The sequence below is a fragment of the Haliotis rubra genome, unplaced genomic scaffold (genome assembly GCF_003918875.1).
Source record: "Haliotis rubra isolate DU_JTF1 unplaced genomic scaffold, ASM391887v1 Scf1418, whole genome shotgun sequence".
Classification (NCBI taxonomy): Eukaryota; Metazoa; Mollusca; class Gastropoda; order Lepetellida; family Haliotidae; genus Haliotis; species Haliotis rubra.
The window spans coordinates 127,717-144,436 of NW_025765357.1; the positions used below are offsets into that span (position 1 = coordinate 127,717).

Consider the following 16,720-nt stretch of genomic DNA (forward strand, 5'->3'; position numbering starts at 1 on the left):
TAAGAAAGAGCGTGTGGTGAAATAGACAAATGAAATTATATAAACAGTTTATTTACTGTCATAACATATAAAAGTTAAGCCCCTGTGAGATATCAACAAGACATTATGAAAATAGCTCACACCAAAGCCTTCACCGGTATTCACCAGACAGCCTGCTTCCCAGTTTCGCGCACCTATTTCACTGCGCACGTGCTATGAGCGTAGCCCAGCTGTTGAAACCCGTATTCCCCAGAAAAGTCTGGGGAAAATTAGTGAAACGTTTGAACTCCGATTTCGCGCGGTTTTTTTCATCGCGTTATTTTTCAACTTTATAAGTTGAATTTGCATTTTTGACTATTTGTTTCGGTATGTCCATACCGAAAGGTATCAGAATCTGCAAAGTTGTGTTTTACGTTGCATGTGACCTTTAACATTCAGGTTAACATGCTGAAATCTTCAAAGTGTCACCACGACCTTGAAAATAATTGAAGGTCACCAAAATCAACTGGGCCCTGCGCCTTCCTTAGATGAAGCTTGGTGTCAAATATGAAGAAAATCCAGAGAACGGTTCTTGAGATATCTCGCTGACAAGGGTAAAATGTTAAAGTCCCCTTGTGACCTTGAAATGAACAAAAGAATCAAGTCAACGGTTCTTAAGGTATTCCATTTCATACAGACAATGGACGGAGCCTATTTTATATCCCCCATCGCTCTACACGTGCGACGAGGAATAATAAAACACATACCTCCATGTAGTCCTGGAACTTGGTGCCACACTTCGAAAGTTGCCTCCCCCATTTCCAGCAGTTCAGCCAGACTGGTTCCATCATTCTTAGAGTCTGTCCACAACAAGGGACAGGGGAAGTCAAGGTAGTGGGAGAACTCAGGGGAAAATGTCCGAGCAACTGTCTTCGTTATTCTCTCACCCTTAAAATAGGAATAAGTAAGTTTTAGCATCCCCACTAACATAAACTTTGTTAAGGAGTAACATCAGTGTTGAATAATCTGTAGTAATTTTTTAAGAATGACAGAATGAAGTTCATTTTTTTCATATGTTGCATCACATGTGACTCTGACAGGCAGTTCCTCATCACTTACCTCATTAGTGAGAAAAGACAACTTGATCCGGACATAGGCATTGACACCCACTTCTGAGGCATACTGCATTCCAGGGTCAAGGTGAGACACCTTTTCTGCTGCACACTATAACATAGGCCAATACACGTAAGTCAAGGTCACTGAGGAACATGTTATTTTTCAAGTAAAATTGATATTTTTATACTTATCCCGACTCATGATCTTTTGCTTATCTCCCTTTTCCTTGCGAATGGTAGTGGAACACTTGAATCCCTTGAAGTTCTCGAAGCGGATGTAAAAATACACTCACCCACGAGTTACCTCCCTTTTCCCGTGTAAACAGTCATGTGACCAGCCTTACTTGTCACTCTCTCCTGATTTTTCTGACCGAGCACTTGGATCTGCTGTGCAATCTGAAGTGTTTCCAGCAATGAGGTTGGGAGGGCTTCTTGTCATGAGTCGGGATAAGTATATAAATATCAATTTTACTTGAAAAATTACATATTTTTTCTTATCCTTACTCATAATATTTTGCTTATAGAATCCGACGGATTGGTGGTGGGTCAAGCCACTTCGTGGATTCATCAGCTGTCCTTAGATACGCCCTGTATCCCCCCCATGGGAACTGCGATACAGCTTTTCCGTGATCCTTCCAACTTCCGTTATAACTCAGGGGGACCACTTCTTGTCTTACTTCCATCTCAGACAAGTTGAATCATCTTGATTCATGTGGCTTAAGATATACTAGTATCTTCTTTTTACTAGATATCTATAACAACCCATAGATTACCTTTACCATAAAGGTAAGATCTTTACCCGTACAGACTGTGCGCATGGACTTTCAAACTAATACTTTTCCTAAGTAAATGTTATCAACACGTCAACGTGATAAAGGGTGAGATTTTCCAACTCAGCGCCTTTGAGGAACCTTTAGTTGCTTTGCTACAACGAGGCCCAAATTGGTGAATGCCTGAGACGTCTTCAATGACTATGTCTCGGAGGTAGTGGTTGACAAACACTGTATCCGACTTCCAAAAGCAACCCTCCATAATTGCTGATATAGAGCAATTTCTAGTCTAGTCCTTCTGCTTTATAGGCTCTCAATATGACGTCTCTCATCCAGAACGATATCATAGTTCTTGAGACTTCTGCTTATGTCTCTGTAGATAATGGGATGAACAGGCGCTTGATAGAAGGATAGGTCCTCTTTATCCTCTGGTCCAAGGATTGTAGATAGCGCTGGTACGTGGAACTGTCTATCTGGCTGACCAGGTAGTTGATTCTTGGCAATGAAGTCCCATCGAAGTCCTTGATTAACTGCAGCATGTTGCCCCGTGTCAAATCTGGTTCAACCAAAGTCCAGCGCATGTATCTCTGATATCCGAGCTGCCGTGGCTAGCGCAAGCAGGAACAGAGTCTTCTGTGTCAGCAGCTCGAAGGTAGTATGGTCTAGAGGTTAGTAGACATCACTTGTAAGATGATGTAGAATTACATTCAGATCCCAGGACGGAGCTCTGAACTTCTTTTGCTGGTCCTCCAGTTTAAAAGATCTCAGCAGAGCAAGTAATTCTGGTACTTTCGTCAACTTGATGCCTGTTTTCATGGTAATCACTGTACTGATGGCAGCAAGGTATGTAGAGAATGTCGAACCTTTCAGATGTCTAGTCTGTCTAAGATGACACAGGTATTCCGCCACTTGAGGATGAGTAGTTTTCATCGCAGTGAAGTCTTTCCGCCTTGCATAAGTCTCAAACTTCAGCCACTTGTCATCATACAGGTTACGAGTAGATCTGTGTAATGCTAGCGTTATTGCCTTGGCTGCCCTGGCGGAGTATCCCCTTTTCTTCAAACATGTTTTGATACGGTCCACACTTGTAGCTGGAACAGTGTTGGGTTCCCATGGACTTGCTTGGTGTGCAGATGTATGAGTAGGTTCGGCCAATCTGGTAACTTGATTGTTGGACTTCCGAGATCTTCTATTAGGTCTAGGAACCATACTCTCGCTGGCCAGCATGGCACGACCAAAGTCAGTTGTAGCGCCAGTGTCTGTTTGATCTTCAACAGTACTTTCGGTAGTAATATCGGGGGTGGAAATGCGTAGGCGTTTAGTCCTTCCCATGATATGCTCAGTGCATCTGTTGCCCAGGCCTGAGGATCTGGAACTGGTATGACAAATGTCTGTAGTTGTATGTTGAACCTCGTGGCAAACAGGTCTATGCAAGGGGATCCTATTTCCCTTATGATGAGCCGAAATGCTTCTGGGTGGAGCATCCATTCTGTAGGTGACAGGTGCTGTGGTCGGGAGAGAGCATCTGCAAGCACATTCTTGGCTCTGGGTATGTGACACGCCTTTATCTAGATGTTTGCCTCCTCCGTGATGTCAGACAACTGGAATGTGAGCTGCAGTAGGCTTGGTGATTTTGTAGATCCTTGCCGATTTATGGAGAATGCCACTGTAAAGTTGTCCGTATGGACCATCAGAATTCTGTTGATCAGCGAGCTCGACCATAGTTGTAAGGCGTTGATCACAGCTTTCATCTCCAGCAGATTGATGTGAAAATGCTGCTCTGTTTGGACCACTTCCTTGATGCAACTTGATTGTTGACATGTGCACCCCAACCGTGTATCGATGCGTCTAAGTAGAGATGTGTGTAGAAGGCCAGCTCTTGTAAATAGGTCCCTCTGCAGACGTTCGACCTGTGGGTCCACCAAAGTAGGTACCTCTTATGATTGTCTGGCAGCAAGATAGGGTCGACGCTGTCCAGATGTTTTGTCAGGAACCGTTGCAGCGGCCTTAGTTGTAATCTTCCTGTGCGAGTCGAAGTCCTGCGCCGAGATTAGTAGACCAAGTAGACATTGCCATGTTCGTAGTGTTAACGGAGCGATGACTGCTTGTGGAATCATGGCTGGAATCTTGACCCAATGATCTTCTGGGAAATCAAATCGATTCTGTGTTGTGATAATTCTTATTCCCAGCAATTGAAGATCTTGTATGATTCTAACTCCAACTTCATCAGGTTCACTAGCCATCCTAGATGCACGAGCAACTTAATTGTGAAGTTCAGCTGCAGTCTGAGTTGATTGGCACTTTGAAGAACCTGTATGCCATCATCAAGACAACCGGTACTGCATAGACCTCGATGCTGCAGATAAGTGCCCTTAGGCTTGGTAGAGCTATGCCTCCGCGAATCATCCTTCTGCGAACCTCTTTTATCCTTTTGCGAATGTCTATCTTGAGAGTCCACTCTTTGCGAACCTCTATCTGTAGATTCATCTCTTCGCGAACCTCTGTCATGTGAGTTTTCTCTTCACGAACGTCTGTCGCTATATGTATCCCTTCGCGAACCTCTGTGATGTGAGCCTTCTCTTCGCGAACCTCTGTCTCGTGATGAGTGACTTTGCGAAAGTCTGTGAGAGATATGTGATCTCGATCTAGAATGGCTATGTGTAGGAGATCAATCCTTCGATGTTCTCGAACGTTGAGGGTTCGCAGATGTAGAACGGTGAGTAGGCATCTCATGTCTTCTATCCTCCTCCAAGATGATATAGTCGTCAGACTGTGGAGACCTTCGCAAAGGTGTACAGCATGATGACAAAAGTATTCGCGACAATTCAAAATGGTGGAAGTAAACACATGACCGTATGAAAACTTTAAACAGCGATATATTTCAAAAAAAGAATTATGTCTCACCTCAGGACTTGGTCAAGTTCCCCTTGGAGCGTATGCAGGCCATAATCTGTCGTGAAATTGATTCATATAAGTTTCTAACATACTGTAGAGTGATATTTGTCCAGACATCGAAGATTGCATCATACATTTCGTCACTGGTCAGGATAGTTTGTGATCGTCGCTGTAGTGTTCTTTTGATGTGTAGCCATATGTGATGTCAGCCATATTGTGACGATTGCGTTGTTTGAAGCTGCTGCAGTGTAGAAGAAGCATTCGCGAACGCTGCTGAGTTGAGTGCCTCAACTTCACTCCGTTGAGAAATTGGTCGTACTTCGTCAAACAGCTGGCCTGATGTGACCGTTGCAGGAGTCGATTGAGTCGCCGATCATGCGGAGGTAATATCTCATCGTTGAAGGATTTCTGATGCGTTGACTTACTAGGCCGCGTAGATTTACCCTCCGATCTGGTAATGGATGCTTTCTTCTGCGATGTAGAAGAAGATGTCTTCTTCTTAGCTTGAGTCAATTGCGTTGTAGCAGATCTCTTCTTGGCCCCTGTACCAGCAGACTGCCCCTGCAATGTACTCAACATAGCACCTGTTTTATCAATTTCAGCAGTAGCAAGCAACATACGGTTTGCAGGCTGATCTCCTGTTTTATCAGCCGTGCCTTGAGATGACTTCCTCACCCGATCCATGGCACATCTATAGATATAAGACAAATATTGATTAAATTGTAGATTTGATAAATCAACACAATAAGTACAACGAAGCTGGAAGAACATGGTTTTATGCATGAAAGGCATTGGGGGTGAGGATAAGCCACGGATAACCTGTGCCTGCAAACACTGCTAGATTTCATGAAATGTAAACAAGTTACATAGCGATGAAATTATGACACAAATACAAATAATTTTTAGAAAATATTTACATATAATACATAGTAGTTATTGCCAAATCCATACACAGCGTAATTTTGAAGAATAGGACCTAAATAAAAAGGATATAATGCTGTATACGGGACTCCAGTGCTCGCTCAACCATCCACTTTGGCGAAAAGGGAGAGAGTGACAAGTAAGGCTGGTCACATGACAGTTGACGTGGGAAAAGGGAGGCAACTCGTGGGTGAGTGTATTTTTACGTCCACTTCGGGAACTTCAAGGGATTCAAGTGTTCCACTACCATTCGCAAAGGAAAAGGGAGATAAGCAAAAGATCATGAGTGAGGATAAGAAAAAAATAACTAGTATATGATATAAAGTCAGCAACTGGCCAGATGTAGGCACATGAACAGTATTGCTGGCTATGGGATAAGTGGTCTACAGTGGTTACATATTCCTGCTGTCAGAACTCACCTTCAGCCCTGTTGCTCGTATCACTCCAACAGACACACACACTTGACTGCCTGTCAGGATTGCTTGCTGGCCAGCTGAGGCCGATTCAGTCTATAGGAGACAAAAACAGATTCTAGATTAGACATGGACCTGCGTATCACTATCATGTGTGGGATATGTAGCTAACTATCAGGTGTGGGATGTGTAGCTAACTATCGTGTGGGATGTGTAGCTCACTATCAGGTGTGGGATGTGTAGCTCACTATCAGGTGTGGGATGTGTAGCTCAATATCAGGTGTGGGACATGCAGCTCACTATCAGGTGTAAGATGTGTAGCTCACTATCATGTGTGGGATGTGTAGCTCACAATCAGGTGTGGGCTATGTAGCTCAATATCAGGTGTGGGATGTGTAGCTCACTATCAGGTGTGGGACATGCAGCTCACTATGAGGTGTGGGATGTGTAGCTCACTATCATGTGTGGGATATGTAGCTCACTATCGTGTGGGATCTGTAGCTCACTATCAGGTGTGGGATATGTAGCACACTATCAGGTGTGGAAAGTGTAGCTCACTGTCAGGTGTGGGATCTGTAGCTCACTATCAGGTGTGGGATATGTAGTTCACTATCATGTGTGGGATATGTAGCTCACTATCGGTGTGGGATCTGTAGCTCACTATCAGGTGTGGGATATGTAGCACACTATCAGGTGTGGAAAGTGTAGCTCACTGTCAGGTGTGGGATCTGTAGCTCACTATCAGGTGTGGGATATGTAGTTCACTATCATGTGTGGGATGTGTAGCTCACTATCAGGTGTGGCATATGTAGCTCAATATCAGCTGTGGGATGTGTAGCTCACTATCAGGTGTGGAATGTGTAGCTAACTATCAGGTGTGGGATGTGTAGCTCACTATCAGGTGTGGGATGTGTAGCTAACTATCAGGTGTGGGATGTGTAGATCACTATCATGTGTGGGATGTGTAGCTTACTATCACGTGTGGGATGTGTAGCTCACTATCAGGTGTGGGATTTGTAGCTCACTATCAGATGTGGAATGTGTAGCTCATTGTCAGGTGTGGGATCTGTAGCTCACTATCAGGTGTGGGATATGTAGCACACTATCAGGTGTGGCATGTGTAGCTCGCTGTCAGGTGTTGGATCTGTAGCTCACTATCAGGTGTGGGATATGTAGCTCACTATCAGGTGTGGGATATGTAGCTCACTATCAGGTGTGGGATATGCAGCTAACTATCAGGTGTGGGATATATAGCTCACTATCAGGTGTGGGATATGTAGGTCACTATCAGGTGTGGAATGTGTAGCTCACTATCAGGTGTGGAATGTGTAGCTAACTCTCAGGTGTGGGATGTGTAGCTTACTATCATGTGTGGGATGTGTAGCTCACTATCAGGTGTGGGATTTGTAGCTCACTATCAGGTGTGGAATGTGTAGCTCATTGTCAGGTGTGGGATCTGTAGCTCACTATCAGGTGTGGGATATGTAGCACACTATCAGGTGTGGAATGTGTAGCTCGCTGTCAGGTGTTGGATCTGTAGCTCACTATCAGGTGTGGGATATGTAGGTCACTATCAGGTGTGGGATATGTAGGTCACTATCAGGTGTGGAATGTGTAGCTCACTATCAGGTGTGGAATGTGTAGCTCACTGTCAGGTGTTGGATCTGTAGCTCACTATCAGGTGTGGGATATGTAGGTCACTATCAGGTGTGGGATATGTAGGTCACTATCAGGTGTGGAATGTGTAGCTCACTATCAGGTGTGGAATGTGTAGCTCACTGTCAGGTGTGGGATATGTAGCTCACTATCAGGTGTGGGATATGTAGCACACTATCAGGTGTGGGATGTGTAGCTCACTATCAGGTGTGGGATATGCAGCTCACCTTCTGTAGCCTAATTAGCATATTATTAAGTTACTGGCAAACATCACAATAACAGTGAGTGAGTTTAGTTTTACACCACACTCAGCAATATTCCAGCTATATGACAGCACACAATAACAGGACTGGAAGACAAACCTGCAATAAAATCTTAAAAGATGCTCTTTTCAGATATTCTTTAGCACCTTGTTATGGGTTCCTGTCAGTCTCACCTTAATAGTCTTGGTCTTGTAATTAACAGTGACATCCATCAGCCCAGAGTCCTTCACCTGAGAAACAAAAATGACTGTCATTCAGGTATACATGACACATGACCTCCAACATGACTGCCATTCCTTCACACATGACAAATGACCTCTAACACGACTATCATTCAAGTATACATGACACATTATGACAAACATGACCATCATTCATGTACACATGACAAATTACCTCAAACATGACTGATATTTCCGTACATATCACAAATGACTAACACAACCGTCATTCAGTTATACATGACAAATGACCTCTAACATGACTATCATTTAAGTATACATGACAAATGACCTAAAACATTACAGTCATTCGAGTACGTGTGACCTCAAACATGAGAATCATTCCAGTATACATGAAGTGACCTCAATCACGGGAAACATTTAAGTACAAATGACCTCAAACACATTTGTCATTCAAGTATGCATGACCTAAACAAGTACACATGACCTCAAACACGAGAATCATTCCAGTATACACCACACATGACCTCAAACAAATATACATAATGTCATTCAAGTATACATGATCATTCAAGTATACATGACGTCAAACACAACCGTCATTTAAATATATATGACACATGACCTCAAACACAAGAATCATGTAATTTTTAGAGTAAAATTGATATTTTTCCTTATCCTGACTCATGCTCTTTTGCTTGCCTTCTTCTTCTCGCGAACATAGTGGAACACTTGTATCTCCTTATTTGAAGCTCCCTTCAAAATAAAATCACTAATTAGTACTCACCACGAGTTACTCCCCTTTCCTCCCTTTGGCGGGAACAGGTGTCGCCACCCTCTGGCCACATGCTTTACTCTCTCCTGATTTTGTGAGCCCAACACTTGAACTTACAGGGAAATCCAAAGTGTTATGTGGGGAGGATGGGAGGGCTGACCTCATGAGTCAGGATAAGTATAAAATATCAATTTTACTCTAAAAATTACATATTTTTCCTTATCCTGACTCATGCTCTTTTGCTTGTAATATCCGACGGATCGGAGGTGGGAATTTAAAGTACTTTGGATTTATAATTAGTGATTTGTATAGATATAACTGTAATAACCCCTGACGGGAACTTCGTGAAGGTATAGACTTAGGATATATCCTGTTTATAAACCATAGGTTACATAATGCCATACTGGGGTATTACATTAATAATATGCTGATATATATTATACATAAAAGATATATATATATATATAGTAGTGACTCTGATAGGGACACTTTATAACTGAACATAATATCAGTATATGCCTAAGGCTGAGAAACCTAAGCTAAGTATATACATAGCCCTAGAACTCCGTAGAGTTATAAGCTAGATAAAGTATGTATATAATACATAATAATCTCGTGAGGGTAACCGTTAACGCCTACGAGGGACTGTCAGCTGCTGAGCGAGGACCAGTGGGCCGAAATGGTGAATGCCAGAGCATCTTTTGTAGTGATATCTCTGAGATAGTGATTAGCAAACACCATGTTTGATTTCCAAAAGCATCCTTCCATTATTGTGTTCAATGAGCAGTTACCGTGTAAGGCGAGATTGGAAGCCAATGCCCTGATCTCATGGGGATTTGATGCTGTTGGAGGGTCCAAGCCTGCTGCCTTATAGGCACGCAGTATGACAGTCCTTATCCAGATAGAAATGGTGGTACGAGAGACTTCTGTCTGGTTTGTTGCCGATAAGGGGATGAATAATCGTTTGAGAAATCTTCTCCTTGTTTTGGAACGTCGTAAATACACTTTGAGAGCTGTGACTGGGCACAGTGATAAGTCTAGTGTATCTTGCGATCCGAGAATCGAGGATAGCGCCGGGACGTGGAATAACCTGTCTGGTTGACCAGGTAGTTGATTTTTGGCGATGAAATCCCATCTTAATCCCAGGTGCGCTGTGTTATGATTGTCATCAAACTGTATCCTCTCGTAATCTAGAGCATGAATTTCAGATATCCTGGCTGCCGTGGCTAGAGATAGTAGAAACAGTGTTTTCTGTGAGAGAAATTCAAAGGTTGTCGATTCCAACGGTTCATACGCCTCACTTGTGAGGTGTTGTAACACTATATTCAGATCCCAAGCTGGGGCGTGGAACTTCCGCTTTTGGTCCTCCAATCGGAAAGCACGTAGTAAGGCCAGTAACTCTGGGGACTTAGTCAATTTTGCACCCGTTCTCATCGGGATCACAGAACTAAGCGCGGCAAGATATGTTGATATTGTCGAACCTTTTAAATGTTTGTTTTGCCGTAGGTAACACAAATAATCTGCCACTTGAGGCTGTGTAGCCTCTCTCGCTATAAAGCCTTTCTTTGCTGCATAATTTTCGAAACTGTGCCACTTGTCGTCGTACAGGTTACGAGTAGAGTACCGTAAGGCAAGCGTGACCGCTTTTGCCGCCCTGGTAGAATATCCTCTCTTGTTTAAACACATTTGTATACAGTCCACACGTGAAGTTGGAATACTTCTGGGCTTCCGTGCACTTGTTTGGTGTGTGGATGAATTAATAGGTTTGAGCGCTTGGGTAGCTCTAGTGCCGGTTGACCGATTTCTTGAATTAGAATGGGAAACCACGTTCTGGCCGGCCAGTAGGGCGCGACCAAAGTGAGTTGTAGGCTCTGTGTTTGTCTGATTTTCTGCAACACTTGAGGTAATATTGCTGGCGGTGGAAACGCGTACGCATTGAGGCCTTCCCAAGATATGTTTAAAGCGTCCGTTGCCCATGCTTGTGGGTCTGGGACTGGTGACACGAATGTTGGTAGCTGATTGTTGAATCGTGTGGCGAATAGGTCTGCTAGTGGTGATCCTATTTGCTTGATTATCTGTGTAAATATTTCTGTATTGAGCATCCATTCTGTCGGTGACGGTTGACGTGGCCGAGACAGTGCGTCTGCTAGTACATTTCTGGCTCCAGGAATGTGAACTGCTCTGACACGTAGATTTAGATCGTGGATTAGATCGAACAGTTGAAAAGTTAATTCCAACAGGTTCCGTGATTTCGTTGAGCCTTGCTTGTTCACCAGGAAGGCCACTGTCGCATTGTCGGTATGTATCGTTAGGTGCGCATTCTGTAGCCTGGTGCTCCAGTGTAGAATGGCGTTGATTACCGCTTTCGTCTCTAATACGTTTATATGGAGCTTGCTTTCTTGCTGATTCCATACGACCGATGTCGTCTGGTTGGTGAGATGAGCTCCCCAACCTTGGAGCGACGCGTCTACATATAGATGGGTTTTGAATTCCTGCTCTGCTAAACAAATCCCTCCGCAGACATTCGATTTCTTTGTCCACCATAGTAGATGAGGTCTGAGATGTTTTGGTAGACTGAATGGTTGTAGGTCTTCGAGATGTGCATTGATGAAGACCTGTAAGGGACGTAACTGTAATCTGCCTGTGACTGTCATGTCTTGGGCTGATGTGAGAAGACCTAGTAGGCTCTGCCACTGTCGAAGTGGTAACGGAGAGAGTAGAGCTGGTGGAATGGTCTGTTGGATCTTGTTCCACCGGTCTTCTGGTACGAGAATACGGTTGAGATTGGTGATAAATCGAATGCCTAGGAACTGCAAGTCTTGCGATGGTACTAGGTCCGACTTGAGTAAGTTTACTAACCATCCCAATTGTGTTAGTAGCTTTATGATGTAGTTTAACTGTAGTTTGAGACGCTGTGGACTTTGGTCTGCTTGTATCCCGTCGTCGAGGTAAAACGCACTGCGTAGTCCTTGACGATGAAGATAGGTGATAATCGGTTTCGTTATCCTCGTGAATAGCCAGGGGGCTGATGATATTCCGAATGGGAGCACTTTCCACTGGTAATGTAGCCCGTCTTGTGTAAACCGTAGATATTTCCTGGCTTTGGGATGTATCGGGATGTGCAGGTAGGCATCCTGTAGATCGATACTGCCCATGTAATCCATGGGACAAATCAACTGCCGTAACTGAGGTAGATGTATCATGCGAAACTTCGGTGGTTTGCGTAGATAATTCTCGTTGAAAAAGCTCATGTTGTAGATGAGTCTGTATTTCTCCTTGGAGTTTTTCTTGGGTACTAGGAAAACTGGGGAGTAGAAACCTGGTTCGATGTTTGCTCGGTCTAGTACTTCTATGGCCTGCTTGGTTATGAGTGATGTAACAGCCTCTCTTAACTTCGGTAGTTGTTGTGCCTGTAAGTCGAACTTGTGAGAGTTGACTGTCAGTGGAGGCTTGGCCTTTAGTGGGATACGAAATCCGTGTTGCAGAATGTTGGAGACGTAAGGGTCTTGTAACATTCCCCAGTTTTCCCAGTATCGTTGGAGGCGTCCACCCACTTGTGTTGGTTGTACTGGAACGGCTGGGGGTGGAAGACTCCAGTCGTTCCGAACCTGTCTTTCAACGTTTATAGTTGCGGGAACCTCTGGGTGTCCTGCCTCTTGTTGATCCTCCTCTAAAGTTGCCAAATGGGCGACGAAAAGAATCTTTTCCCCTGGAGCTGGCTATCTTCCTGTCCCGTGCTCTTTGTAGACCAGTGAATTTAGGTCTTCCTGAGTATCTTTGTGAGGTCTGTCTGATGACGCTGGTTAGCGTGTCCATCGATTTAATCATAAGGACTTCTCTGGAATCCTTAGTGACTTCCTTGGATACTCTGTCTATTCCTCCGTCAAAGATGGATGGAGCAGACCACGGGGCTGTATAGAGTGGAGCTGTAAAGTTCTCACCGCAGCTGCAGGAAGCGAGGAGGCCTTGACGTCGGGCTAACGTCAGTGCTGCTGAGACCGATGTGAGATGATCCGTTAGGAACTGCTGGTCCTTCTTTTGCATAAGTAGGGTCGAGTATATCATTCTATCATCTTCAGAAGTCGTATTACGAAATCTGGTGATAAGTGTCTCATTGATCGTTCTAGATCTATTTAGGCCAAAGAACATACGCCTCGTCATGGTTTCTATCTGAACCAATTTGCGATCGTCCATCTTATAGTTCTTGTTCTTGACATCGTTGATCAACTTATAGTTGTCGTCAATGTATTGGGCCTTGCAGAAAGGTTCCATGTTGTGCGTGGAAAATTTCTTAGCCTGAAAGTTCGGCAGATGAGGTGTCTGAACTTTAGTGGCTTTCTGGAATGCTGCGTCTAGATTTTGTGGTACTGCAGCAATCGGGTCGATTGGAGGTAGTGTAACAGCATCTGCATCGTCTTCTTGCATCAGGTATGTCTGCGCCGTATTGTCACTCTTAGAAGGTGATGAGAGATCTAAGTTGTTTACCATCCAGAATCGTATTTCTGCATCTGAGAAAATGATTCCTCCATCATCTTCTATTCCAGTATCATTAATGAGAGGTTGGTGCTCTTCTGATAGTTGAGTGTGTGGCTCTATCTCTCTGTCGGGTGACGCTTGCGGCGACCTGGTTTTAGACTTTTGTGCAGACCTGTGTGGTGATCGACATGGTGATGTACGCGAAGATCGGCGAGGTGAACGAGGAGAGGATCGTCTTGGCGATCTATGACTGTGAGTTGACCTTCTCGGAGACCTGTGAGTGGACTGTTGATAGCTTCGCGAAGCTCTTGAATAGTCTCTAGATGTCCTAGATGGCGATCTAGATTCAGGTGTCCTTCGTGAACGCCTTCGCGAACGCCTTTGTGAATGCCTTCGCGAAGCTTCCTGTGTCCGGTCCTGGGGAACGGTGATAAGACCTTCGCGAAGGCTTCCGTGATGTCTGTTGGTCTGAGTCCACATCTATGGATGAGGTAGAAGACGGTGAAGATTTATCCCTCCTTCGCGAACGCCTTCGCGAAGGCTGTACATCTGCGTCCTTCGTCGAGGTGGTCTGTGACTTCCTTCGCGAAGGCGGTATCGTTTTGGCTGCTACGTTGACTGGGGGTGCCTCTGGAGTGTTGTCTACGTTGGAGCCTTCGCGAAGGCTCGTACTCTGGGCTGGCTGCTTCTCCAGTCTTTAGTGACCCCCCATCATGACCATGATTTGCCGTAGTAGATCGTCTGGGATGGTCTGCTTTGACGTAGTCGGTGCCCTCTCTGCGTTGTCAGCGGTGGGGCCCTCAGGGATATCGTCTGACATCAGTGTAGAGGCATCAGGCTGGGTGGTGATCTCAGCTGAAGTCACTGTAGCTGTCACTGGTCGCTTCTTGTGGCGTATGTCAGGGATGATGATCGGCTGATCATCGTAGAGGCCAAATTCTGCAGCTGGAACGATCTCGGCCGAGAAAGTTCTAGATGATTTCGTCGACTTCCCTTTGGATGTAGACGCTGCCCTGGGGGTGCGAAGTCTGCGTTGAGTAGACATCGATGCCCTCTTGACCTTTGCCTGCGATGACGGGATGTCTGGGGAGGCCGGTCGTTTCTTCGAGGTGACGGACTGCATCCCACGTCCCTCTTCCGATGGGGTCTCTAGCAGAACACCAGACGGGAGGGGGTCGATCGGCAGCAGCTGACTAGATGGGGAATCCGATGTATCAGCCATGTCTAAACCTTGTTTGCGTGACCTATCTGCAGCACATCTCAAGATGCAGAGGTGATATTTATTAAAAGCAGAATTGGTTAAATTAATGCAGTAACTGCAACGTTTATCAAACGCACAAGGCGTAGTACAACTAGGGCAAACTACATGCGGATCAGCAGCCGAAAAACGTAGTTTACAAATAGTACAGTTTTTCATCAAAGTAATACTAACTGAACAATCACGAACTCACGTGAATAAACAGTAGAAATACGATTAATTATTAATGCAAATTAATGAAGGATACTAGCTATACCTCTATAGTAACCTATAAGAGGTAACTAACTAAGAAAAAGCAAAGGATATAGTGTGCAAGGAGACACAGGCGCTCTCACATCCTGCTCACTGGGCGAAGAAGGAGAGAGTGAAGCATGTGGCCAGAGGTTGGCGACACCTGTTCCCGCCAAAGGGAGGAAAGGGGAGTAACTCGTGGTGAGTACTAATTAGTGATTTTATTTTGAAGGGAGCTTCAAATAAGGAGATACAAGTGTTCCACTATGTTCGCGAGAAGAAGAAGACAAGCAAAAGAGCATGAGTCAGGATAAGGAAAAATATTCAAGTATACATGACACATGACATATAGCATTCAAGTATACATAACACATTACTTCAAACAAGGCTGTCACATGTACACAGACCACCTTCCCAATACAGTATTGATACATGATGTGAATCTACTGACATCTCAGCTCAACTAACCTTAGCTTTTGCCTCCGGGTCTTCCAGCTGGTACTCGGTGGTGACTTGAGACAACGGCAGAGAGAAACTCTGGATGGCTGTCTCCCCCCGTTTCTGCATTGTAACCATGGCACACAGCTTGGCTAACGGCAGCATCGCCTGGAGAGTCACACCATGGATGTCAGACAGTAGACACATAGCTCTGGGGCCTTACTTGGACATTGCGTTAGTAGAAATAAGACAACTTAGCTGACAGACCGTAGGCAAAAAACCTGATAGCAAAATCTACTCAGTTCAGCAATGACCTATTCCCTTATGTAAGGGAGGGAGAATCTACTCACTTTAGCAATGACCTGTTCCCTGATGTTAGGATGGTAATAGCGGCACCAGACTTCGAACGGAAGTCCTCCTGCTCCTCCTCCTGAGTTGGCACATGCTGCACAAAGAGACAAATCGTTCATTATATACTTATTATCTAAACTGGGTGGGAGTAGCTTGTGTCGTGTACAGTCGTGGAACGTGGGTCTAGCGTACACAGGTGTTTGACTTACCTGTAAGCAGTTCCCGCTGTACTGGAGTGCCCAGAGGCAGGTGTAGCTTGTGTCGTGTACAGTCGTGGAATGTGGGGTCTGGTGTACACAGGGTGGTGGCTGTCCGATAACACTTCATGGAAGGAGCAACTGATAGAGTCACAAAAGAGAAGGTAAGGTCTAAATTAAGATACTGTGCTATTATTTCAAAACACTATGTGTTTAACATTTCAACTTTATTTCGTAAGTGGGTGGAAACATACAGTACAACCTGAAATTATTGAGAATTCGAACTAACCTGTAGAGGTTTAAGATTCTTTGAATATATTCCTCCTTGGGGTACTTATAAGCATTTAAATGTCCATTTAAAATCCCTACGACAGTTGTAACAATATTTTGAATAAAATATTGACAAAACAAAAACTACGTTTTGTCTTGTGAGACCACCCTTACAGGGCCCTCTGGCCCCCTACAGCCAAGAGCAGGTAACTCTAGACCGTAACCTCGTACCTCACTTTCCATGCTGAACGAAGTCAGACAGAATGCGGGAGGGAGGTGGATTCAAGGAGGAATATATTCAAAGAATCTTAAACCTCTACAGGTTAGTTCGATTCTTTTTATATATTCCTCCTTGGGGTACTTATAAGCATAAGACAGACTCCTAAAGACGGATCTCAGGGCTGCATTCTGTCTGCTTAAACACCCCGACAAGAAGTGGAATTTCCCAAGCTAATTATAGCAGAAAAGGCACACTTACCGGTCACGTGTCCACCAAAGCCAATCAGGCGGGGGCATGAGCCAGGGTCAGGGAAAAACGTGATGCAAATTTG

General features: G+C 44.5%; 1 protein-coding gene across 1 annotated transcript in view; it reads right to left on the bottom strand.

Annotated features, from left to right (window-relative positions):
• LOC124269072 (C2 domain-containing protein 3-like) overlaps window positions 1-16,720 on the bottom strand; it is an 86,124-nt gene that overhangs the window by 27,703 nt on the left and 41,701 nt on the right. The window contains exons 26-32 of the mRNA XM_046704084.1: window positions 15,912-16,040; window positions 15,702-15,796; window positions 15,382-15,519; window positions 8,165-8,221; window positions 6,079-6,168; window positions 1,078-1,182; window positions 726-906 (exon numbers count right to left, since the gene is read on the bottom strand). Of these exons, the coding sequence (XP_046560040.1) occupies window positions 726-906; window positions 1,078-1,182; window positions 6,079-6,168; window positions 8,165-8,221; window positions 15,382-15,519; window positions 15,702-15,796; window positions 15,912-16,040 (795 nt within the window). The remainder of the gene's footprint in view (window positions 1-725; window positions 907-1,077; window positions 1,183-6,078; window positions 6,169-8,164; window positions 8,222-15,381; window positions 15,520-15,701; window positions 15,797-15,911; window positions 16,041-16,720) is intronic.